Raw genomic sequence first — 24,612 nt, 5'->3', positions numbered from 1 at the left:
CTGGATGGAGCGGAGACTGCGCCCCGGCCACCACCGCCTGCCTCGGGGGGACAGCGACAAGGCAGGCACTGTCCCCGTCGGTGCCATGTGGCCTCGGGGTGCTGCTGCCACAGCCCAGCCCAAGCCGTGCTGGAGCAAAGCGGTGCCTGGTGCCGGGCTGACGCCGGAGGGTGACAGGCGGTGCTGCAGGGAAGAGACGGGACACAGCCGCTCCAAAACTCCCCGGCACAGGAGGGCAGCGGGCGTTGCCAAGGACTCTGCTTACACCAAAGGGTTGCTGGACTGTGGGGTGACCTCGAACAGCGCCATCCCTGCACAAGGTTCCGCAGGAGCCATCAGTGCAGTCTCTGCTACCCTGCAGCCAAAAAGATGGTGCCTCCCTGACACATCGGGGTGCTGGAGCTCCCTGCCCTGTGGGGTGTCACCCCAAAAGCCGGGCTGTTCCGAGGTGCCCAGTGTCCAGTTCCATGCCTCCTGTCCGGCCCCACATTGGTGGGGCTGTGGTGGTGTCAGTGTTTCCTTGGGAAATCACAGCGACACTGGATTTCACCCCCCAACCAAACAAGAGGAGCTCACCACTCTGGCAGCACAAGGACATCTCTGCAAATATTTGAGCAGTTTATTGTACCTGGGATCAGTACAAAAACATGATAAGGCAGGGAAGGGCAGCGCCAGTCACAGCGGGGGCAGAACATGATCCCAGACACACATAGAGGGTGGATTCGTCTGAAAACAGCAGGGGGAGAGGGGATCGCTGCTGAGGGGCTGGAGGGGCCCAGAGGTTTCTGCAAGGATGCGGGGCCGTGGGTTGGATTGGTGAGCAGTCGCTCAGGACTGACACGAGACTTTCCGCAGAGCTGTCACCCCCACACCGGGTACCCCGGACACCGTGAAGTGCGCAGCACTGAACAGGAACACATTTCCCCAGGCCATGTCCTGAGACTCGGGCTGGCAGGGAATGACCCTGCACAGACCCGAGCTGCGTCCCAAGGAGCCCCAGCCACCGGCAGGCTCTTCCCTTGGCTCACGCCGAGCCGCGGTGCCTGCGGTTTTCAGCCTGGGCAGCTTTTCGTTCCGCAAACGCAGCCCGAGGGCCGGGCGCAGTACCAACTGCGGCAGGGGCTGGGAACAGCACGTTCTCCGTGCGCCGGCCCCGTCCCCGCCCGACCCCCGCCGGGAGCTCCCGCAGCGCCCGGGCAGGGCCGGCGCCGTGCCCGGCCCGCCTGCCTGGTGCATGCCGGGGAGGAGCGAACTGAACCGCCCCCGAGCCGGCCCTGCCCGGCGTCCCCTTCGCCCGCAGCCTTGACCCCGGTGAGCGGGGCCCCGCGGGCACGGGGGTGGCGGGGCGGGCGCGGGGAGTGGGAGCGGAGCGGGGACCGTGCCGGTGCCGCGGAGCGCAGCGGGCAGCGGGGCCGGGCGGACGGAGCGCCGGCCCCTGCCCATGTGCTCAGCGGGGCTCCACGCGGTCCGTCCGCCCTGGGCTGGAGGGAAGGAGCCGGGAGAGCTCGGTGCACACAGCCCCTTCCAGCGGGCGGGTGAGAGGGAATTTTTCAGCGTGTGTGGCCCCCAGCCCACTGCACCCCTGTGGGGTCTGGCCAGGGGGTCAGGAAGCCTCAGTGGGTGCTCTGGAGAGGTGATGCCGATTGGGGTTTTGGGCAGGTCTTTTTTCCCTCTTGAGCATCACAGATACTTGGATGAGTGGGGAAAGGAGGTCCTTTTCCGAAGTGACTCTCCTCTGTGCCCCTAGGGCAAGGTCATTGTTCCCAGACTGTTGCAGAGAGCATGGTGACTCCACGCTGTCCTTGTTGGGGAGGGGAAGGGCACATCAGCTTGTCGTGACCCCACTGCTCCCCTCCATTCGTGGGACACACCTGACAGGCACTGGGGCAGCACAGGAGCCTTTTAGCTGTAACCAGTGTGTTGCTCCATGTTTATCAGTCCAACCTCCATGTTCCTGGTACAGGACATTCCCACCACAACCCTTGTCCCCATAATCTTGCTTACACGTGCAGCACACGTCCTCCACTGGGATTCCTGCTGACCTCCCTGCAGCACTCCCAAAGGACACTTTGGCTGCAGAGGGGACCCACAGGGCTGCATCCAGGGCTCAGGGCTTTCCTGGTCTGGGACCTCAAGCATGGAGGAGGGCAGCAAGTGGAGAGCTGGCAGGAAGGCTCAGCATCCTTGGGTTGTAGCTGGTCCTGAAGGGTGCCCTTTCACAGTGCAAACTGGCTCCTGAGACCCGCTTATTTAAAATACACACATTTAAAAGGTGCAAGTTTACACACTTTTGCATCTGTTCTTGCAAACACAGGTGGGTTCTGTGCAAGGTGGGGGAATGACTTTTCCCCAGGGCCAGCAGCCCCCCTGATCCCCTGCATCCTCCCTGCAGCCTGCCCAGCCATGGCAGCCTCGCTGAGCCGCCCCTGCTTCATCTCCCTCCACCTGCCCTACAGGCAGGGCTGGGCCCAGCACCTGGCCAACACCTTTCGCTTCCAGCCAGTGGCCGTGCGGGAGACGCCGCGTGTCCGGCAGCTGGCCTTGCGACGGGAATCTGCCATCTTCCTGGTCAACGAGCGCCTGGCACCTGCCAGCACCTCATCCCGTGACTTCCTCTACGACGTAGATCCCCAGCCCACCTTGGGCACAGCCTCCAATGTCTGCTTCGAGGTGGATGATGTGCCGGGGCTCTGCAAGCGGCTGCAGAGCCGGGGATGCTCCTTGCTGGTGCCCCCGACTGAGCTGAGCGATGACGGTGGTTCTGTCACCTACGGGGTGGTGAGCTCTGTCGTGGGCAACATCAGCCACACCCTTTTGGACCGATCCTGTTACCAGGGACCCTTCCTGCCTGGCTTCCAGCCCATCCAAGGAGCCCCCTCAGCCACAGGGGATGGGATCAAGATCACTCACTTTGACCACATCACCTATGTCTGCCGCCGGGGCGGGGCCCGGGCAGCTCTGGACTGGTACCAGCGCTGCTTCGGCTTCCACCGCTTCCTGCTGAATCCCCAGGAGAGGCCGGCTGAGGGGTATGTGCTGGGGGGGCAGGGGGTGGGCATGCTGCTCCTCGCACTGCAGGGTGCCCAGGGCACCCCAGCACACGGCTGCAAGCTGGTCTTTGCCGAGTCCCTCTCCCAGAACGGCACCAATCAGGTTGACACGTTCCTGGAGCAGCACGGTGGGGCTGGGATCCAGCACGTCGGCCTCTGCACCACTGACATCGTCAGCACGACCAGGGCTCTGCAGCAGCAGGGAGCACGGTTCTTCACGCCCCCCACCACGTATTACAGCCAGGGGGGCAAAGCAGAGGAGATCCAAGGAGCTGGGCAGGACCCCCACATGCTAGCGGAGCTTGGCATCCTCCTGGACACCACAGTGCCTGGGGACAAGGGGCAGCCAGGCACTGATGCCACAGAGAGCCCTTCTCAGGAATATTTGATGCAGATCTTCACCCATCCCCTCTTCTCTGAGGAGACCTTCTTCCTGGAGCTCATTGACCGTCGGGGAGCGCCGGGCTTTGGGGAAGGCAATATCCGGGCACTGTGGAAAGCTGTGCAGGTCTACATGGACCAGCAGCAGTAGTGCAAGACTGCAGTCCTCCTCCCTCAGCTCCCCATCTTCTCCAGTCCAGCCCTGGAGCACGGACCATAGAGATCCCATCCCTGGCATGGCCCAGGTGGGCAGGGACCAAGGGATGGCTCCAGATCAATCCAGAGTCAACTCAGCGTGGGAGCAGGATGCAGGGGTCTGAGCATGCCCCAGGATGGGTGGGACTTCTCCCCTGCTCTGGGTTCCCAGTGATTTACCAACCACATGAGAAGAACTTTCTGCCTTAGTTTCATCTTAATTTATTGAGACTTGAGCCTGGGGCATGGCCAAGAGTGCGCTGGCACAGAAACAGCCCCAGATGTAGAGAGACGAGGGGCTGCCCGAGGGGAGTGGATAATCTGGAGCTGCTTTCTGGCAGTTACCACCCAGAGCATGACCAGGGGGGCGAGTGTTGGCCTCTTGCTCCTCTCAATTAAAGAATTCACTTACAAGTGCTGCTTTTGGTTTTTAATCCTCCTATTTAAGATGTGCTGAGTGCCAAGTGAGGATGAAATGGCCATTTCCATCACTCAAAGTGTGTGTATCCCTAAAATTGAGACCATTACCACTTGCACCTCACCACTCCCTGTCCCTGCCAGCCCCCAGGCTTGTACCTTTGCAATGGTGCACCACAGTCAGCATGAACAGTGCTGAGCAGCCCAAAAGAAAAGACATAAAAGAAGGATGAAACCCTACAAAAAACCCTGGGGGCTGTTGTCTGTCCTTGCAAGAGTGCTCTGGGTGCCTATTTGGGGTCACAGCAGTTAATGCTTAGTCAAGGGGGTCTTGGGTGCATTAATGAAGAAATCCTGCTCTCCCTAGCTCAGATCTAAGAATCCTGTTGGCTATCTTCATCTCCATCACAGGGTGCTCAACACCCCCAGCTTAGCACACTGCAAGAGACAGTCACTTAAAAAAACCCACACACTTGAGATTTATTTTCAGGTCCAGTAAAAACAAGGGAAAGCACAGTAGCATCCCCAGTCACTGGCTGGTGGATGAGATGCAGGCAGGGGACAGGGCTGTGGGAACAACGTGGCCACAGCCTTCCCACTGCTAGACAGAAAACCCTGCTGGCCTGAGTCCACAGTGCCAAAGTGGTGCCAGTACAGGGCCAAACAGCCCCAGGAGGGCTCCAGCCAAGGAGGGAGGGCAAGTCTGGCTCTAGGATTAATCCAGGACCAGTGACCACATCCAGGCACAAAGCCCACAGGGGAGGCAGGGGAAGAGTGGGAGACCATTATAGTGCTGTGTCCCTGCTACAGCACAGGGACACCTGCCATGCCCCAGGCAGGACTCACCCCAGCCAGGGGCTCTGGTGTCTCACATGAGGAAGGTCGGTGCCCTCAGGGGGCAGTTGGTGCCTGGAGGAAGGCACGGAGGGAGAGCTGCTTCCCAGAGCAGGCGCTGCCTGCTCCTTGTGCCTTCGTCCCCCGCTTCCGCTTGGAGCCCTGCAGGAGACAGCAGGGCTCAGCCACACCCCACGGGCCCCCATGGTGTCCAGGGATCATCCCTGGGTACTAGGGACACCCAGGGGCAGTGCCAGTTCCCCTGCTACAGGCTGGGGATGCTCCTTGACCTGATCCCAAACCCCAGAGGGGCTTCAGCACAGCACACCAGAGGCTGTCCCACAGCACTGGGGCCCCAGGCACCCTGGAGCACTGCTCACCTTGACAGGGCTGCTCTCCTTCCTGCGCTGCTTCTCGTGAGCTTTCAGCACCTGAAGGAAGAACAAGAGAGCCCAGAGCTGAACAGCAGCTGGGTCCTGGAGCTGGGACAGCCCAGATAAGTTGAGGGGATGCCAGGGGTTTTCCCAAGATAACTGAGGGAAGGGCCAAGTGCCCCCCATACCTTCTTCATGGCTGTGGACACGGCCGAGGCGTGGAACTCCTCCTCTGTCACCCAGCGGGATGGGGACAAGGCAGGGTCCAGGGTCACATCCCCATCTAGGTGCAGGGAGTAGACCACATACGTCTGGTGGATGTGGGAGAAGATGTGGATAACCTGTGAGGGGATGGAACGACACGTGAGACAGGCAGCTGGCAGGAAATGGGGGATGCAAAGTGCACTGAACCTGCCAGGGCCCTGAGGAGTGGGGCAGAGCTTGGGAGGGGTGACAGTGGGAAAGGGAGACCCTTTTCCTGTGTGCTGCATCCCCATGGCTGAGCGCAAGGGACTCACGCTGCATCTCTCCAGCTCCAGGCTTACCTCTCCAATAAACTGCAGGCCTTTTGCTGCCACAGGCTGCTCCATCCAGGCCTGGAGGTGATCAGCCAACTCCTGCCTCTCCTTCTCCTCCTTCAGATCTTGAGCCAGTGGAACACTTGGGAACTCCCAGAGTCCAGCCAGGAGACCTGGGAAGGAGGCATGACAGAAATGTGAGACCGCAAGGGACACATCCAGGGACACTGAGCCTCATCACAGCCTCAAAGGGCTCCTTTCCCCACCCCAGATACCAGTGCCTCTCCCTCTATCCCTCATGCACAGGAAGGGGGTGTGTGGTGCCTTCATCCCCCTCCTTCCCAGCCCCATTACCCGAGCTGGGTCTCTGCACAATGAGGTATTCTGGGGCCCCGTGGCAGCCCCTCCGCTCCAGCACACACGTGGCCGTTCGCATAGCCCGCGGCGGCTTCTTCGCTGCTTTCCGGGGAAAGTTGGTCACCCCCAGGCTGCTGTCCCATGGCTCCGTGGCTGGGGGGCACAGGGGGCAGTCCCCAACACCTGCAAACACCAATGTAACAGTTGCTGCAGGGCTCAGACCGGGAGCTACAACAGGGATCTCCCACACGCTTACCGCAGTCCTCAACATCAGGCACTGGGGGAGGTTTTCCAAACAGCTTCTGAGAGGCAAAGGTCAGCTCCTTCTCCACCTGCAGGAGGGGGCAGAAGTGAGGACAGGCTCATCCACCAGCCCACCTTGTCCCCAGGCATGGCAAACCCTCAGGGCCATGGTCTGGGGCCACACTTACTCTGCGCCACGCTTGGCAATGCTGCTTCACCGGGCACTGCCCGCACAGGGGGGCTTTGGGCACACACACAGTTGCCCCCAGCTCCATCAAGGCTTGGTTAAAATCCCCTGGGCGACTCCTGTCCACCAGGACATTGGCCATGTCCCTGGAGAAATGGCAGTAGGAGGCACAGGGATCTCTGGGGAGAGCACCCTTGGCCTGCCTCTTGCCTGTTGGGGGGAAGCTCCCAGGTAGGCACAGGCAACTCAGCTCCTTTCACTACTCCCAGCAGCACCAGCTTCCCAATAGTTCCCATTCTCCACACTGCCTCCCTCCCCAAGGCTCCTGAGCGATCCTGCCTTCAGGCATGACCAGCACAGAGAAGAGACAGAGCGCTCCCCTTACCAGAGCCGGTCAATGACAGAAGGGCTGCTGGAGTCGGCACCGATGCATCGCAGGCGGCACAGGACCCGGATCACATTCCCATCCACAACTCCTGTAGCCTGGGACCAGGAGCTGGGATTACCATGCTGGGATGTGCTCCAAACAAAGAAGGGAGTTGGGATGCTCCCAGGACGGAGAGGGACACACACGAGGTCAACCCACAGGCCAAGCTGGGTGAAGGCCATGATGCATCCCAAAGTGTGGGGGAAGAGCCAAGCACAACCCTGAGGAGCCCTTGGCTTGTGAGACCCAGCAGCAGGACCCTGTCAGGAATGGGGCTGGGCAGCAGAGGGGGAGATGTGTTCACTGACACCAGCTCTCACCTGTCCGTAGGAGATGGATGCAATGGCTCCCGCCGTGTATCGGCCCACGCCCGGGAGCAGCTTCTGCAGGTCCTCAGCTGTCCTGGGCATCCGGCCAGCCAGCTCGGACACCACCTGGCAGGGAACGGGCCGAGCTCAGCGAAGCCGCTGGGGTGGGTGTGTGCAGGTTCCCATTTTGCCCAGGGGAAGATGGGATTCCGGCCTCTGCAGCCTTGTGCCAGCAGCACAGCCCCAGCAATGCAGGGCAGAAATGAGCCAGCACCAGCCCAGCAGCCACAGAGGGGTTTAGAAACGTCCCTTTCCCCCCACTCCAGCACCTTCCTTGCTGCCTCCTGCAGACGCTTCCCTCTGGAGTAGTAGCCAAGCCCAGCCCACAGCTCATTCACCTCCTGCTCCAAGAGACACAGCCTGGTGTTAACAGAGAGCCACAGGGCCAGGAGAGCACCCGGTCCCAGTGATGCTCACCTCCAGGGACGCCTGTGCCAGAGCCTGCAGTGTCGGCCACTTCTGCGGGACAGAGGGAAGGGAACAAGTCAGGGACAAGCAGAGTTGTGCTCTGCCACAAGCAGTGGAAAAGGTCTCCAAAAGGGGCAGCCTGTGGGCACAGGACTCTGTAAGCAGCAGTCACCTGCATCCAGCGGTTGTAGTAGTCGATCACCGTGGCCACCTGTGTCTGCTGGAGCATGATCTCGGACACCCACACTGCAGGGAGCAGGGCAGGGCTCAGAACAGAGGCTCCAACACCACCCACACCTCATGCTTTGGCCACATTAGCAGTGGCTACAAATCCTGCACGGCTTCCAGCTCATGGGACACCCTCCCACCCCTCACCTTCCCCACAAGAGCTCCCCCAGGCCCAAGGTGGGTTCTCCAACCCCCCGGTGCCTTGCAAGGAGAATCAATGGCTCTCTGCACTTCAGGCAGTTTATTCCAAGGATGGCACCCAAGCCACACATCACGATGCCAGTCCCTGCTCCTCACCTGCATATCCCCGTCTGTCGGCATCCGGCTCCGTCGCTGCCTGGAAGGGGAAGAAGATAAAGCATGAGAAACAAGGTGACACAGGACCCCACCTTAGAGGGGACCTGTGTGTAAAACAAAACAATCCATGGTGTGTTTTGAACCCTGCAATGGAATCTGAAACAAACAAAAAAATATTTCCCCCAAGCATTCAAAAGTTCTGAATTTGGGTTAATCAACTGACAGCCAAAGGACCTTCTTGCTGATGAAATCCCACATGCAGAACTACTTATGAGGTTCAAAATCACACAGAGAACTGTCCCATACCCAGGCTGAGCACAAAACAGGCAGGAGCTCCAAAAAAACGTGCTGCAGGCTTAAAACAAATACATGGGAAACCTTCTCCATGCAGCACTTTCTGCTACAGGATATCATAGAGGCAGGAACAAAACAGCATTAAAGCACAGCTAGACTAACCTTGCCGGAATTAAGTACTCCTCTTGAAGGTTATATTTGAGAAGCACGCCCTGCTTTTACTCTTCATACCTAGGGACAGGCTCCAGACCACCCACCACAAAACAGGCACGACAGGGAGCACTTCCATGCAGGTACGGATGCATGACATAGGAAAGAACAGCACGGTAGCATGGTCACTTCAGCCAGGCTCCCTTAGGGCACGGTAAGCAGTTCCTCGCTTCCCGATGTCTCCCCTTACCAGTGCCCTCCAGGGAAGGTCCCGCTTGCATCGGTCGTACCAGGCGAGCAGATTCGCGCGCAGGGCCTCGACCTCAGCCGGGTCGCTGAAGAGATGCCGGGCGGGCGGCAGAGCGGGCGCTGCAGTCGGGGCCCCTGCCAGGAGAGCGGCGCGAGGTCCGTGCACAGCGGGAGACGGCGAAGGGCTGCGGGGCTCAACCGCAGCAGAGGCGGGAGCCCGACCGAGCCGCTGCCGGCTGGATGCACACCGAGTACCAAGCTTTCCAAGAATCCAGCAAGCACCAGAGACTGCCCGGGCTAGCTGTCCGTGCCCCGGAGAGAACACCCCGCACTCCCCCAGCCCTCCCGCTACCGAGCACCTCCGCGGGGCGACGCGCGCTTCCTGCTCCGCCCCTGGGGCGGGGCCGCGCTCCCGCCGCTCCGCCGGAGCGCCCCGGCCGCCGCCGCCGCCGCCCGGGCCCGCGCGGGGCTCATGGCGCAGCCGCTCCCGCCGCCGCGCGCGCTTTCCCGGGAAACCGTCTCCCGCCCCAGCCCCGCGCGAGGGCCAATCAGAGCGGGAAGCCCCGCCGGCCAGCCAATCGAAGGGAGGCGCGCGGGGCGGGCTCAAGCCCGTATTCCCCCAGAACCAGGGGTGGGGGCGGGGCCTCCCGGTGCGCCGGAGCCAATCAGCAAGCCGGGAGCAAAAGGAGCCCGCCCCTTCTCCCGCCGTTCCGAGCGGCCGCTCGGGAAGGACCCAAAGGAGATGGCCTGGCTAAACGCCTGTTGAATGAAATCCAAATTTCGGTTGAAAACGGATTTTCAGAACGGTAAAAAACCCCACCGGGGCCGACAGAAGCCGCGCCGGCCGCGAGGGCGGGCGACGCTGGGTGCGGAGCGGGCAAGGCGTGCGGGGCCCGCGTCGGGCAGGCGGCGGGCAGGCGCGGCGGCGGAGGCCCCGAGCGGGCGCGGCCATGGCGGGCCCGGCGCGGGTGCCGGTGGTGGACGTGCAGAGCGACAACCTGGCGGAGCTGTGGCCGTCCATGGTGCTGGCGCTGCGCTCCGCCACCTTCGTGGCCGTGGACACGGTGAGCCGGGGTGGGTTCGGCGGCGGCGGCAGCGTGGGGTGCGGCCTGTCCCAAGGGGCCACTGACGGTGTCTGTCGCCCCGCAGGAGCTGAGCGGCCTCGGCGCCAGGAAGTCGCTGCTGAGCCCGTGAGTGCCCGGTGGGGGGGGGGTTGTTGCGTCTCTCGGTACCGGCTGCACGGTGCCTCTCCGCGGGGTACGGGCAGGCCGGAGCCGTCACGGCTCGTTCTCCCGCCGCCAGGTGCATCGAGGAGCGGTACAAAGCCGTCTGCAGCGCTGCCAGGACACGCTCTGTCCTGTCCCTCGGCGTCGCCTGTTTCAAGCAGCTCCCGGAGAAGGTGCGTGCACGAACCGTGGTGCGGCCGTTTTCTCTTGGTCCGTCTGGGGGAACAGGGATGCGCTGGGAGATGGAATTCCCTTGTGGAATTGTCCCGGCAGCTCCCTCTGACCGGTGTCCCTGGGTTCTTTGCACGCTCTCCTTGTGCAGTCCGAGAACACGTACCTGTGCCAGATCTACAACCTCACGCTGCTCTGCACCGAGGATTATGTGGTCGAGCCCCAGTCAGTGCAGTTCCTAGTGCAGCACGGCTTCGACTTCAACAAGCAGTATTCCCAGGGAATCCCTTACCACAAGGGCAACGACAAGGTACAAACCCACTTCCTTTCAGACACCTCAACCTGCTCTGCTCCAGGTTTCTGGGAGTGTGCTGGCTTCCTCTGCTGCTGCACGAAGGTGGGTGCACACAGGGGTCTTGCATGCAGCATCCCTTTCACCTCCCTGCTGCTTCAAACCCACTTGTTGCAGTTGCTTTTCCAGACGTTTGTTTTTCTGTTCACAGTAAGTCATAGCTGTGGGCAGCATCCTGCTGTGAGGGCTCTGCCAAGCTCACTGATCCTCCCTCCTGCAGGGCAATGAGAGCCAGAGCCTGAGCGTTCGGACGCTTTTCCTGGAGCTCATCCGGGCGAAGAAGCCGCTCATTCTCCATAACGGCCTCATCGACCTGGTCTTCCTGTACCAGTGTTTCTACGCTCACCTCCCGGAGAGCCTCGGCACCTTCACCGCCGACCTCTCCGAGATGTTCCCAGCGGGAATATACGACACCAAGTATGCCTCAGAATTTGAGACTCGCTTTGTAGCGTCCTACTTGGAGTATGCCTACAAGAAGTGGTGAGCAGCACACTGGTACTCAGAGCTTACAGGAGGAAAGGCAAAGGGAAATCAGCGTGTGTTTGTTTTTCCAGGCAAGGGGGCTGTGTCTTTTCACTGTCCCACTGACTGAAGGTGCTTCTCAGGTGACTCTGCCCTGTCCTTTTTTTAGTTTCTAGAATGGGTTTGTTTTTTAATAGACCTTACCTGTTCAGTGGGCAGCAGCTGAAAGAGAACTTCAGAACTGGTGCCAGTAGAAAACTGACCAGAGTGGCCTAATCTGAGATCTGATTGGGTCACTGCCTTGCTCTAGTCAGGGTCATGGCAGGAACTCACACAGCAAAGAAACCAGGGCTGTTCTGCATGATCTGCTAATTATAATCATGTTTTGTAAAGGACACTGCAGTTAAAGGGTGGGTACTCCCTGCACTCCTTGACGCTGACCAGCTCTGTCACGTCCTGCACACGAGACGCCCGTGGGCCACTCTGACTCCTGTCACTTCCTTCCAAGCAAGGGTTGTGCTCTCGTTCTCTTGTTCAGGACACACGTCTGTGCTTTGCAGTCTGGCCCCACATTCTGCTGGCCTCACACAATCTAAACAAGCCCCTGGCAGTGACAAAGCCCCTGGGATCTCCATAAAGCTCAAATCAGTCATGCTCTGGTTTTAGGAGAAATGATATTTGTAGTGACTGTTTTATCTCAGGAAATACCACTTTGACAGGTTTGTAAACATTCAAGATGGCCGTTCTCAGAACATGAGAGTGCTTTGTTTTGACAAGATAAAAAAATAACTTTTTAAGTTAACTTGGCTTAAAACATTTAAGACGTCTTTATTAGGTAGAGCTTTCCAAAGGTTTTGGACCTTTTTAGCAGCATTTGGGACAAAACAGAGATCAGATTTTTTTTCATGAAATGAAAACCCTTACCTTTTTGCCTGCATTGCCCAGGTTCAGCCTGTGTGGGTGGTGACTGCTGGATGGTCTGCACAGTACCTCATTTTGAGGCGTCTTTTCCTTGACCATTAACATTATGAAGACAAACATATCTTAGTTAAATATAGTTAAAAAAACAAACTATTCATCCCCTTCTCCTGTAACTTCACCAGAGATGCTGCTTTTCCTTCCCCTATGTCAGCATAAGAAAAAACAACCTTTGAATCATCATGGAAACAGCTACTTACTAAAGCTGCTCTCCTGGGACTGAATTGCATTCCAGCATCTGGGACTGGAGCTCAAGAGCAGGAAACTCATGGAGTTGAGAGTTGGTGGGGAGCAGTGTTTGCTCCGTGCCCTGGTCCCATCCCACAGTAACTGTGTGCTCCTCTTGTTCCAGCAAGCGAGAGAACTGCAAGCTGAGGGACTCGAGTGGGCAGCACCTCACGGTGGAGTTCTGCAATTACCCCGCTGATATGTCCCGCTACATTGACTACCGCTACTGCTCTCTGGAAGAAGAAAGCCACAGTGCTGCAGGGGGGAATAAGGTGCCTGTGTGTGAGAAATTTTCGGTAAGTAACACAGATCTCCACTCCCTTCCTGGCTCCATGGAAAGGGACACATGTAGCCTGAGCCAGAAGTTGTAGGAAAGCACCTGGTAACTTCCCCTCACCTGCTTCACAGTACAAGGAACATTTTCAAGCTTCAGGTGGCTTCATGACAGGGCAATAGTGTGCTCTGCTTGTTGCTTCATGAGCAACATTCCAACAGAGAGTCTATGGCTCTAAACAGTGTTTAGTATGAGTTACAGTATCCCTTACTGGTTTGGGAGGGGGGCTCAAGTTCAGCATTAGTTTGGCTTGTCCTACAAGAAACAAGTGCCACCTCTACCCTTCCCTTTATCTTCATCAGATATAAAAAAATATTACCTGCAGCTTCTGGCACTGTAGCACAGGGTGATCCACAACAGCTTGTCCTGGTGCAGTTACAGCAGCAAAGAGTCCATCTGATCAGGTCATAACTGGCTTTAGGTGCTTCATGGAGTAAAGGAGCTCTTCCACATGTTGCACATTCTATCACAGAAGATAGGTTGGGGAAATCTCTGGAAGTTTCTCATCCAACCACCACCTTCATGTTGTTCAGAGCCTTGTTTGGTAAATTTTGAAATTGTGTAAGGACAGAGATTAAAAAACAATTCCAGGTCCCTGTTCCAGTGCTTGATCGCTATGTGAAAGATGTTTTCCTACAGCGCTAGTCATAATTTCCCCTGATTGTTACCAGGTCCCCTCTCCCTGTGCTCTCACAAGGGTTTAGCTCCATTTGATCCCTAACCTCTGCTGTAGGTACCTGCAGACACCAAACAGAGATCTCTCTCCCCCTAGCTGTGTCTTTTCCAGATAGAACAAACCCATATTCCTTGGCCTCTCCTCATATGTTGTGTGCTGCACGCAGTGCAGTGTGTCAGCACCTTTCCAGTGCTGGAGGGCTGTAACTGGACACTGTTCCTGCTCCAGCCTCACAAGCCCTCAGTGGAAGGGATTAATTACCTCACTCCATGTTCTGTCTCTCTCCTTAGGCCTATGGCTGGTGTCCAAAAGGGGTGAAGTGTCCACACTCTCATAACATTGACCTCATAATAGATGAAGACGACAAGCTTTGGGAGAAGCGAAAGAAACGGAAGCACAAATGGAAGCATCGGAAGAACATGAAAGTGCTTGCAACACCATTCCAACAGGAAAGCTCAGGGGAAGACATGGAGCAAGCTCAGAACGGGGAGGAGGGACCACCACGGAAGCAGAGCTGCTATGAGCCTGCAGCTACTACAGAGCTGGCAGAGATTGCACCCAATGGGGAGGGCAGGCCACTGGAGGCGATCTCCATGGACATGGAAACAGAGGTCACCTCAGACATCAGCACACACTGGGAGGAGAATCTGGGGAGCACTGAAAGAACTGACCAGGGAGCAGCTGCCCAGAGCTCTTCTGCCAAGGGAAATGCCTCTGGCAGTGAGCAAGTGAAGAAGTCAAAGGTTGCTGCTGGGTTGGGCTCAGCCAGTAACCCAGCCACTCCTGAGACTGAAGCAGCAGGTGCTGCAGGAAAGAAAAAGGAAACCCATGGCCCTCCTTCGCAGGGGGGCACACATCGAGCTGGCTTTGATGCATTCATGACTGGCTATATCATAGCTTATGTCTGGATGCTCAAGCAAGGGAAAACCACAGACGCTGGTGCAGGGCCCTGGTTGCCAGAGTGCCATAATAAACTGTACCTCAGTGGAAAATCAGTACCATTGCAAATAGTGAAGAGCTTGTTTTCTAAATCTTCCAAAGCTCACAGTGAGAAGATAAAGTTGGCCTGGGACAGTGCATAGAGCTACAGAACTCCTCATTAAACTGCTTTTTTTTCCTCCTCCAAGTTTTGGAGTTCTTTCTTCCATCAAGAACTTACCAGAAAGGGAACAGGTTTCATATTCTTGTTTCTGTTTTAACATCTGACCGATTAAATTGCTCTCAGTTGGAGTTGCCTGTGTTCCTTAGTGGCATGCTGGGAGGGCTGAAGGGGGTTAGAACATGCACAGATGAGACCTTTGCCCCTACAGGAAAGAAGGGAAGGAAGAAAGTTCCTCCTAAATGGCCCAGCTGATTCTAGTGCTGGCTAACTGCATGCAGAACCAAGCCATAGCAGGTCTTCAGACTTGTTCAAAGGGGAGAGCCAGTGGGGCTGAAAGCCAGATATGTGATCCTGAGAAATTGCACAGCTTCCTGTGCTGCTGAGGTTTTTTGGGGCTAGAACAGAGCAGTCACCATGGCAAGCACCCTGCAGGCTGCTATCAAAAGCCACATTATCTGGTAGATCACAAGATATGGCCTACTCTTCAGAGTGCTGTAACAGAGCAGAAAAAACATAGAATCTCATGGATTTAATAGTGGAACTCATCAGAGAGATGCAGGAGGGAAATAACACTTACTGAGGATGACAGTTTTCCTTAGGTATAACTCAGCACTGAGTAATAGCAAGTACAATCTCAAGCCAGGTATTAATGGCATTTGTATTTTAAGTAAGCATTCGAGCCAGCTTTTTTAACTCAAAGCAGTTGTCTTCTTAATCACAAGACTCAGGCCTTGATTTCATTTTTATTTTGAAAGCAAGTTGGGAAAGTTTACAAAACCTGACCAAGAAAAAATTATGAAAATATTTAAGTGGATTCATCTTTGGTTACTTCTTATTGCAGTTCCAATAAAACATACACCATTTCTATAGTTCAAAAAAGTCAGAAGGTCAATCAACATAAAAACAAGACGTGCTTTCTTTACATATTCATAAATATCCGCAATATTAGAAAAGTTGTTTCGCAAAGATTTTTTTTCTGGCAGTGTTAACTTACTATTATACACAGGCTACAAACTTCTTCCTAAGCCTTTAATTACAAGTTCAGCTATTTACAGACTGCAAAATATTAAGACGTAAAACTCCTTCATAAATACGAAAATAGATCATCTCGCAAAGATCTTTATACTTAATCAAATATCTGGCTGCCCCTCCTCCCAAAGAAAAAGGTCATTTGTTTTGCATAGAAATGTAGTGACATGCAATATAAACAATAGCATTAAGTGCAAACAGGAATTATTCAAGTGTCTTTAGTTGTACTGGCAAAAAATACCAATGTTCTGTTACACATAATACATCAATGCCTCTCCAAGTACAAGTCTGCTACAGCCCCTTGGCTGTGCTGCTTTTGAGGGGCAGCAATTCACATGCATTCTCTTGGCTGCATTTTATCAACCTGCAACCACAACAAAAATAGCTTATAACAGACATTTAAATGAACTCAACATAGATTTAAAGTGAATTAAAAACATCTTTGATCTCTTCAGGGAGATGAGTAGCAATGTGTAGAAAGTACTTTAAAAGAGCAGGAACTGCTCCTGTAAATTCAAAATCATGGTAAAATCCAATCACAATAAAACTTTGTCACATCACTATAAAACAAGAAGTTTGCTGACCACATGTTCAAATTCATGTTTATCAGTAGCTGTCAGAAAATGGCCCTCTGTAGAAAAGCAACCTCAGGAGGCACAAAACCTAGGAGTTACTAGGTGCAGCCTAGATTCAGCTTTATGCAGCCAAAGGGATGAGATGTAGTGACTTCCAACTGCATCCTTAGGAACACTGGGTTTCAGCAACCACTTTGCAATTTTTAAAATGACCTTTTACTCCAGTTTCATACACATGCCTCTTCCCATGCAGACCAATCCAAGAAAGGCCTGAGCTGTTAGTCCTTGGCATTTTTGTTTCTGACATCTCCACCTCAGTACCAAGACCCAGAAAAGTTGATAGTTGTGCCCAATGCATCAATTGGTTGTGCTTAGAGCATACAGTTAAGAAAAATTTTAGCTGTGCTGCTTTGCAAGAGCTGTTCAGGGCAGGGAAATGTAAAGACAGCGGTGTAAGAGAACAGTGAGGTCACTGCAGTGGGTGCCCTGGGGGTATCCCAAACCTGACTGCTCAAACTTTGCAGTGTCAGAGAGGGCAACAGGCTTCACGATGAGGTGTCAGCACTGACAGCCAGGGCTCTCAGGGAGCCCCAGGGCAGCCAGAGGTGTGCATGTGCTCTCTGGTCAGGCTGCTGGACAGCTTCCCTTGGCCTGGTGATCCAAAAGTAAGCTACTCATTATTGCTTGTTTGTCTGAAGTCACACACCTAAATGCATCTTGTGACAACAGAAGCTGGTGCTGATGGTTTCCCACCCAGAAGATACAATTGTAGCAAAGATTTTAAAAAACAAAATAAAACAAAAGCAGCAAGCAGGCACCAGGCAGGCAACTGAGTTGTGTTTTCTGTTCTCAAAGGAAGTTACACACACACAGTGGCAGCCATACAAGCTGCTCTGCACTCTGCAGACACACAGACAGCTGTGGGCCAAAAGGTGTGATCCTGGTGAGCACAGGCATTTTCTCCTTCAAACTGCCAACAGGGCCTAATCTGGCATGGGTTGTATTAAATAACTCAGCAACACTGGGTTTCTCATTTCATTCATGGCAGCCACTGCAAAGGGAGAGCTGCTGCTCAGGTTAACACACACTTCACTAGAGGAAGTCATAGCTGTAACTCATAGAATAGCTACCTACAACCTCAGGAAAGATACACATCCCAGCCAAGAAAGAACTAAGGCTTTCTCCACCCTTTCTTTGAGAGAGGGGAAGAGCAGAAATAGTCTGGCTTTCATCAGAGACTAGCTTACAGTATCCAGCCTTACAAGAGAGCAGGAAGAATGTAACAAGCTACCTGGATGAAATTCTGGATTCTGCTGCATCACCATCTGCTCAGTAGATGTGCAGTGTTTACCTTACTTAGGAATGATAATATAGGTTAAAACCCCCCCATAAAATAAATATTTTAAAATCCCATGTGTTTTGGGATGATCATAGTAGAAAAGGGCAGGATGTTGCACAAGCTTTCCTATACATTGCATCCCAGAGCAGGGATTGACAATTCTGGTTCCAGCAAGCAGCATTAAAGCTCACGTTGCTGCTTCTTTCACAAGTACCCGCTGGAGGAGGGAAGTGAAAAAATAATAAATAAAAATATCATCCTATTCAGTGACAGGAGAAACCAATAAAGACAGCAGCTTCTTTCTGTAGAAGAAACAAAAAGTCAATTTGGGACAAGCTAAATTTTTTCAGTTTGACAATTCAAAGCCCTCCTGTGAGCTGTTCTCTCCAAGAGCACTTGTGGGGCTACAACACTGCTGGCAACTTCCTCTCAGCAGGAGATCCCTGTCCTCTGTGAAGCAGGCTAGTGAAGAGCCAGCCATCAGTACTGCAGTGAAATCAGTGAGATGGGATGATGTACCAGAGAGGGAGGTGAATGGGACCCTTCTAGCTTAGTGATAATGTCAATTGTGATGTAGCTACCATATTTAACTATTCTGCAGAAACACACCATGGTGTCCACTCAGCTCTTCAGAGGTAAGAGCCCACCCCCTGCCTAAAGCTCAGTACAGCTGGTACTGTCAAGAGCAGTTTCTTCAGAAGCCCAGAAATGGCAATGCCTGGAATATGCTTCTCTGTGCCCTGGACAAATCTTCCTCCACATTTGGGCTGAGGTACATAAAGTGCTGTACAAGGAAGCAGGCTTCCCTACACAAATGTATTAAACATCATTACTAAATCCCAAGGGAAAATGATACACCAGGGAACAGATTCTTCTTGTTAATTGCAAAGTACTTGTCATGTGACTCAGCCTGCAGATTGTGACCAGCATGAGGGGTTTTGTTTTTGCTGCTTTTGAAAGAAGAGCTTGTTTAATGCTACAACAGCATTCAAAGCAGCTCTGGGACCAGAGAGCGTTCCTATCTGCTCAACACAGCTCAAAGACTTCTGTGCCTGTTTCTGAAACAGAGGCTCCAACTCACATGCACTGATGCAGAATGTTAATGAAAAATCTGCAGTGGCTTAGAGCAGCTGTTCAGTTAGGGGAAGAGGGAAAAATCCAAGTATCATTCTTTCTACTCTACATGGAGCTTAAGACCTTAAAATGCCCCATGCTGGAAATCCAGGTCAAACTTTATGTGGTGCCTGCTTTGGCTGCTGCCTCTTGGAAGGACTGTGGGACCCACATGGCCATTCTGGCTGGAACAGTTCCCCCTCCTAATGCAAATCAGGAAAGGGAATAAACACAATTTGAAATAAAGTTTTATAAAATAATCAGCCTCTTCAGACACTGTCTGCAGCTATCTGTCTGACAGCCAGCTTCCACCATCTGTTGAGTCTCTTTCAAATGTGAAGCCCAGCACTGCAGAAAACCAGAGTTTAATCAGCTGGGAACTGTTCCCTCAAGGACACATTCAGTTTGAGCCCTCTCTTCATATGTCACAAGTTGACTTTGTGCTGCCACTTGCTGAGATGTTGGAGGAGGTCTGAGACAACAAGGCAGGACTGTCCCCATCCTGCTCCCTGAAGGGCCATGCCTCTCTCTTCAGCTCGGTGGGAGGACTAACACTGAACAGAGGCTTTGTAGACTCTAACAGAGTAATTTTCAGTAGATCATCTTCCACCTCCATCTCTTCAGAAGGGAGACAACTTGCAAACACTTGTGGGGAGCCATGTCTCTCAGAGTTCATTGAATTCTCAACTGGGAGCTTTTTGTAAGACAGTGGCCCAGACAGGGCCAGCACTAATGGCTGATCACATGCTGGATCTCCACATGCGTTCTCAACAGGGCAAAACCCATTTTCCTCCTGGGCCACTGGCCCATCTGAACAGTCCATATCCTCTTCTTGTCCTGGTGCAAGAAGAAACTCTGGTCTATGAGGCTTGGCCTGAAAGGGAGGAATCTCTGACACACCATATTTAGTGCTACTCAAGAGTTTTTGCCGAACCTCTGCACCTAACTGGGCTGGGTCACACCTGCCAACAGTTGAAGACAGTCCCCCAAACAGGCCATATTCCTTGTGTGGTAATTCAGGAGAGAGTGGAAGTGATCTGCATCTCCTCCCAGGGAGGAGGGAAAGTTCTTGCCAGTCTGTGCTATATGCCTGCCGAAACTGGGACTGGTTGGCTTTTAGGCCTCCACCTGCCTCCGGAGAATGCAAGTCAAACACGAGGGAAATCACAGACTTGCTTGGCATGTCAAAGAATTTGATCTTTCCCCCCTTGAGGTCCTCCCGGGCACTGAAGGGATTAACTTTCCGGCCTAACCCTTTGCTTGGTGTGTAGTAGGGGTCCTGCACGTTTATCTTCCGGGAAGGTTTGCGGGCGAATATATCCGACTGGCTGCGTGACAACCAGATATTCCGACGCGGACGGGGCGACTTGGGTGGGATCTTATCATCCAAGGAACTCAAACGTTTTACTCCTGGTCCTTTGTCAATTGATCCTGAGTAGAAAAAGAGAAATACTCTTAGCTTGAGGAAGCTCTGCATAGCTGTGCACCTGCTCATTCACAGAGCCTTCATGACAACTGTAAAGAAAAAAGCTGTGTTTCTGCTATTCCAAACTATGTTCCACAAGCTCCTTCCTTTTAAGTTTCTGCACAAACACAAGTACACCATTTTCTTCTCAGTATATTTTAGAGCCCCTGCAAACCTCCCTGCTGCCAGTACACTGCCACAGCAGAGACAGCACAGGGTGGTGTTAGAGAAGAACAATTTACATGTTTCTAGGATTTATCATGCTGGCTTCCAGTAGAGGTTGCCCAAGGTCTGTTGGTGCTACTGCTCACAAAAGAGAACTAGCACAAAACATAGTTGCCAAAGAAATGGGGACTTTTTCACTCTGATAGGAAATGTCCAAGACAAAAAAAAAAAAAAAAGTCTCTCCTTGTACCATGCAGATTTTAAATCATTCTATCCCAGCCTTCTTTCAGTACATTATCCAATACAAAATTGGAGATATGAGAGTCTGATCCTAATGATAGGAGTTTAAAAGTTGTACATACACCTGTGTACTTGCATCCATTGTGCACACACACATTTATAAATAAAAGCTGTATCACTAGATTAGGATGAGAAACTGGTAGATGTTAACCCCCCAAGTGTTTGGAACATGCATCTGTTACAGGCTCTCAAAATGCCTCTGAAGACCCGTGTTACAGCAATAATAAATGGGTAAAAAGAAATGATATCTCCTTACAGTCTCCCAAATCAGCACATATGGATTTGCACTTTTCACTTTAAATACTGCCACAGTTTAAATTACAGCCATTCCAGTAGGAAAGACTATGCATGTCAAAGAACTGCATGTAACACTTCTTTGAGAAGTACTTGTTTTGTACATGTACTCCAAAGGGAGAAAGACAGGGGAAAAAAAAAACCCACCAAAAGAAAAAAGCCAACCCAAACAAAAAACCCTAAACAAACAAATTTCCTTTTCAACTCACACCTCTTTTAGATGCTTTCCAGGTGGTTTGACACAGAGAAAAATTATTTCAATTTCAATTTACTACTATATTACAGATCGATAGGTATGTCTATATGTTACATATTTGTATATCCACATAAGAAACTACTTTTAATGTACTCTTAAGTTTCTAATGCCAGAAGTGTACTAACATAAAACACCCAAGTCAGAATACGGCCCAGGATACAAGAGTTTGCTCCCCACACCAGGTGGCACCAGACAGCTTTAGAAAAAACCTTTCAAGGCCAACATTCCCAAGCAGACCTGGGACTCATCTTTTCTCGTCTTTCAGAGTATTTCTAGGTACTTTATAATACTCTTGCATCTTCTGCACTCTTCCTCCTGAAGGAATTTAAGAAGCCTCTAAATGTTACATGTAACATACACCAAAGAAATTATGCATATGTATGAAGCATGGCAGCAATAACTCAAAAGTTGATGGATTTTCATATACTTTTAACAATTTACAAACCCATTCCCAAATGAACTCTGAATTTCCTCTCTCAGAATATTATCAGGTACTTTAAGAAACAGTTAGCTGTTTTTTTCACCAAAGAACATTCTGCAATGCAAAGTATAAAGCATTGCTCCAGAATAATTTTCAGTGTTTGTGTCCAATCATTCATAAACCATAAATAAAACCATATATAGCCAAAATACCAGTTTTAAAAATATGAAGCTTTTACTCCTCTTGCTGTGAACATTCAGCAAGGTTTGTACAATACAGACACTTACCTTTTGGTTTTCTTTCACTGTTGTCAAGGTTCAAGAACTTTCTGTCTCTCTCTGAGTCCTCATTTCTCAGGCGGTTTAACATTTCCTCCAGTGTTTTGACAATATCAGCAAATGAAGGACGCAACTTTGGATCCATCTGTGAATGCACACAAATCAAGTAAGCCCATGTGGGTTTGTCTATGCTATTCTGCTTACATAATGGACAAAGAGAGGGACAATCTGAGGAAACAGAGGACATTCAAAATGTTTTAAAATATGTTGTCATTGAAAAAAATACAGAAAGCAGGGCAAAAGCAGTATTCTATTACGTCTCACACTTAATTTATAAATATTCCAGGAAGAAGAAAAAATTTTAATTGAAAAGGTGGGAAACTGTCAGATTCATGTCTTGTGAGGGGGGTTTGTTGGTTTGCTTGAAACAGCTTGCATAATTCAGGATTTCTTTCTGGATTCTGGTTATCAAACAGATTATGTACCAATGTTATTTCAAAAGGATTACACAAAACAACATGGCTATGTCAGTCTTTAAAAGATTGTAATTCTTCCATCATCTCCTTGTGGCTTTAATTAAAACATCTAAATGGCACAGCTGATCTTAAAGCTAAAAATGTTGTATTTTTCCATCTGTTAATTAGCCATATTACACAGTACACTTGTCTGTCTTGTAAGGAAGCAAGGCTGGTTATATAATTCGACAAAGTTATAAACTAGGAAAAAGAAAAATCCATCCTTCCCAGGTAAAATATTCCCCCTGCTTATCAATACATATTAGTCTGTATTTCTCAATATGTATTTATTTATTCACTCTAGCAGATACAAATCTCTAAACAAAGTGCAACAGTAAAATTGTACCACAGGGCAAGCAGTTTCCTTTAAGCAGCAACTTTGAAAGCATTTCATCATTTTGAGCATTGACTCTGTATATATGTCAAAGGCTTCACTACTGTAGGTAGCAACATCTAATTCAGCAGCCAAAAGTTAACTTCATTCCAGTAATAAAAACAATTCTCCTTGACCTGATTGCTGTTTCCAGCCTTCTAAAGGCTTTTTCAGAATGGACAAGCCCAGACAGATCTCACTTCTACAATGGGAACAGCAGTGCTTTGTACACAACAAACCCCAAAGACCTCCCTGATACTACCCTGCAGGTTGTTTGAGATGGATCTTTCTGAAGAGCACTGGTATGATCAACAATGCCAGAACACCTTCTAGCAACAAGAGGCAAAGTGCTAAAAATTCTTATGTACAGTAATAAAAACAAAACAAAAACCACACTTGAAGAGCTCAAGAGCAGCAAGAAAATTTTCTAAAGCAGCAGCTGGAATTTCCTGGCATTGGAAAACATTTTTCTGCATTCCCTATTTCACTGAAAGAGTAGGGCAGGGGCAACACTGAAGCACACGCTGTACTCTGACAAACTTACTAATTTGGGAATCTTAGGGAGTTGTTGCAAGCTACAGGAAGTTACAGGAAGTAAAAAGAGCTCTCTGGCTATTTTAATTTGTGCTAGGTAAGATCCAGGACAAGAGCAGCAATGGAAAAGTTATTCAGAGCAGTCCAGATTCTGCTCAAATGGAAGAGAAGGTTCCTTCTCAAAGCAGCAGTTGCCAACAGCTTAGCTCACCCTGGTAAGCTTTTTGCATGATCATTTATGATTATGTTTATTAAATAGTACCACAAGTAGGCTTATAACTGTTGGGTGCTTGTAGATGCTTATTCACAAACCCACACACTCTATAACAGTAAATTAAATGTTAATCCACTACTCATACATGCCAGTTTTTACTGGTTTTCTTAGGGTGCCTTAAAACACATTTCCTGGCTGTAGAAAATCCCAGCGCTTTGCACATTACTCCAGCTGGGCTATACAGTTCACACCTTGTTGACCTATTAAATAATAAAAAGCTATATAAATGCCCATGTCTCAGAAAATTACCACACCAATCATCTCTTACTGAAGCACAGTATGCTTAGAAGACATTAGAAAGCCTTATCTGTTTACTCTGTTTTCCTTCTCCTAGGTGAGTGGTATGTGAATTCCAGCATGCCCCACACTGAAATCAGCATATTAATGGCTGGATCACAAGACAGCAATTTCCATTTCAATTCAGCAAAGGGACATTTATTATACAGGAAGCTGCATTTGACAATAATGAGTAGGAGCAAACTCTTTCTCTTAGCACACCAAATTTTTACATGAGAATAAAAGGTCATTGCTCCTTCCTTCATGAGCAGTTTTATTCTGAATTTCTGAGATGAAAAATTGCTTTGAGTCATGCACTATGTGTTTGGATGCAGCACCATTTCTGGAGTCTCCAGGTGGGGGCTGAGCTTTCCAAAGTCAAATCCTACCTCCAATCAAACCCTTTACTGCTCATGTAACCAAAGCACATCAAACATGAGTGAGATGTACCACTGTCCAGGTGAAGCAAACTCTGCTGTACTAATGTAAAATAAGAGGAATTAAGCAGCTCATCCACAGTAAGTCCCACAAACACTTTTAGAATTAAATTATGCTATGTGGTGCCAAGAGCAGTAGTCATTGCCCCCATTCTCATTTTTATAGCACTCTCTCCTTGAGCATGGGCTTTTGTACTAATACAAAGTAAAGAGAGAGTTCAGGTCAAAAATAACCACCAGAAGCACAAAGAGATGAAACTTTTTAAAAGCACTCATTTGAGCACAATGCTGGCAATCAGTTCCAGCACAGCCTGGTTTTGAATCCAGGGCCATGTTTTGTGCAGTAGAATTTTTTAAAGTCATCTCTAAGTTGAGCAAACTGGACATTCCCAACTTCAGCTGAATGTGGTAGAAGCACAGGTTCCCTTATTTTATATAAACTGGTTTACTACACATTGGCTC

At 51.2% G+C, this 24,612-nt stretch overlaps 4 protein-coding genes across 6 annotated transcripts in view; 2 read left to right on the top strand and 2 right to left on the bottom strand.

The window, feature by feature from the left end:
• Positions 1-1,247: 1,247 nt before the first annotated feature.
• On the top strand, positions 1,248-4,040 carry HPDL (4-hydroxyphenylpyruvate dioxygenase like). Of its 2 annotated transcripts, none has more exons than XM_033067966.1 (2): positions 1,248-1,311; positions 2,315-4,040. In XM_033067966.1, the coding sequence occupies exon 2, from the start codon at positions 2,404-2,406 to the stop codon at positions 3,580-3,582; it is 1,179 nt and encodes a 392-aa protein (XP_032923857.1). In that variant the 5' UTR covers positions 1,248-1,311; positions 2,315-2,403; the 3' UTR covers positions 3,583-4,040. The 2 variants fall into 2 exon arrangements, with proteins under 2 accessions (XP_032923857.1, XP_032923858.1); XM_033067967.1 differs by having other exon boundaries at positions 1,274-1,311; positions 2,393-4,040.
• Positions 4,041-4,498: 458 nt separating this feature from the next.
• MUTYH (mutY DNA glycosylase) lies at positions 4,499-9,330 on the bottom strand. 2 transcript variants are annotated; one of them, XM_033067965.1, is made up of 16 exons: positions 9,226-9,317; positions 8,979-9,112; positions 8,741-8,860; positions 8,285-8,324; positions 7,932-8,005; positions 7,769-7,810; positions 7,621-7,692; positions 7,304-7,417; positions 6,942-7,039; positions 6,558-6,702; positions 6,383-6,458; positions 6,124-6,309; positions 5,797-5,942; positions 5,440-5,592; positions 5,258-5,308; positions 4,499-5,039 (listed from the first exon to the last, which is right to left on the bottom strand). In XM_033067965.1, the coding sequence occupies exons 5-16, from the start codon at positions 7,986-7,988 to the stop codon at positions 4,935-4,937; spliced, it is 1,245 nt and encodes a 414-aa protein (XP_032923856.1). In that variant the 5' UTR covers positions 7,989-8,005; positions 8,285-8,324; positions 8,741-8,860; positions 8,979-9,112; positions 9,226-9,317; the 3' UTR covers positions 4,499-4,934. The 2 variants fall into 2 exon arrangements, with proteins under 2 accessions (XP_032923856.1, XP_042635517.1); XM_042779583.1 differs by lacking the exon at positions 8,741-8,860 and having other exon boundaries at positions 8,979-9,330.
• A 580-nt stretch (positions 9,331-9,910) lies between these two features.
• TOE1 (target of EGR1, exonuclease) lies at positions 9,911-14,634 on the top strand. The gene is made up of 7 exons (XM_033068109.1): positions 9,911-10,041; positions 10,127-10,167; positions 10,280-10,376; positions 10,526-10,684; positions 10,947-11,206; positions 12,519-12,690; positions 13,695-14,634. The coding sequence occupies exons 1-7, from the start codon at positions 9,928-9,930 to the stop codon at positions 14,484-14,486; spliced, it is 1,635 nt and encodes a 544-aa protein (XP_032924000.1). The 5' UTR covers positions 9,911-9,927; the 3' UTR covers positions 14,487-14,634.
• A 596-nt stretch (positions 14,635-15,230) lies between these two features.
• The window catches only part of TESK2 (testis associated actin remodelling kinase 2), a 78,352-nt gene continuing 68,970 nt past the window's right edge, over positions 15,231-24,612 (bottom strand). Inside the window, exons 10-11 of the mRNA XM_033067640.1 lie at positions 21,751-21,886; positions 15,231-19,993 (exon numbers count right to left, since the gene is read on the bottom strand). Coding sequence (XP_032923531.1) covers positions 18,981-19,993; positions 21,751-21,886 — 1,149 coding nt within the window. The 3' untranslated portion in view covers positions 15,231-18,980. The remainder of the gene's footprint in view (positions 19,994-21,750; positions 21,887-24,612) is intronic.

Source organism: Catharus ustulatus, chromosome 9, assembly GCF_009819885.2.
Source record: "Catharus ustulatus isolate bCatUst1 chromosome 9, bCatUst1.pri.v2, whole genome shotgun sequence".
NCBI classification, from domain to species: Eukaryota; Metazoa; Chordata; class Aves; order Passeriformes; family Turdidae; genus Catharus; species Catharus ustulatus.
This window is presented reverse-complemented; position numbering and strand designations above follow the sequence as displayed.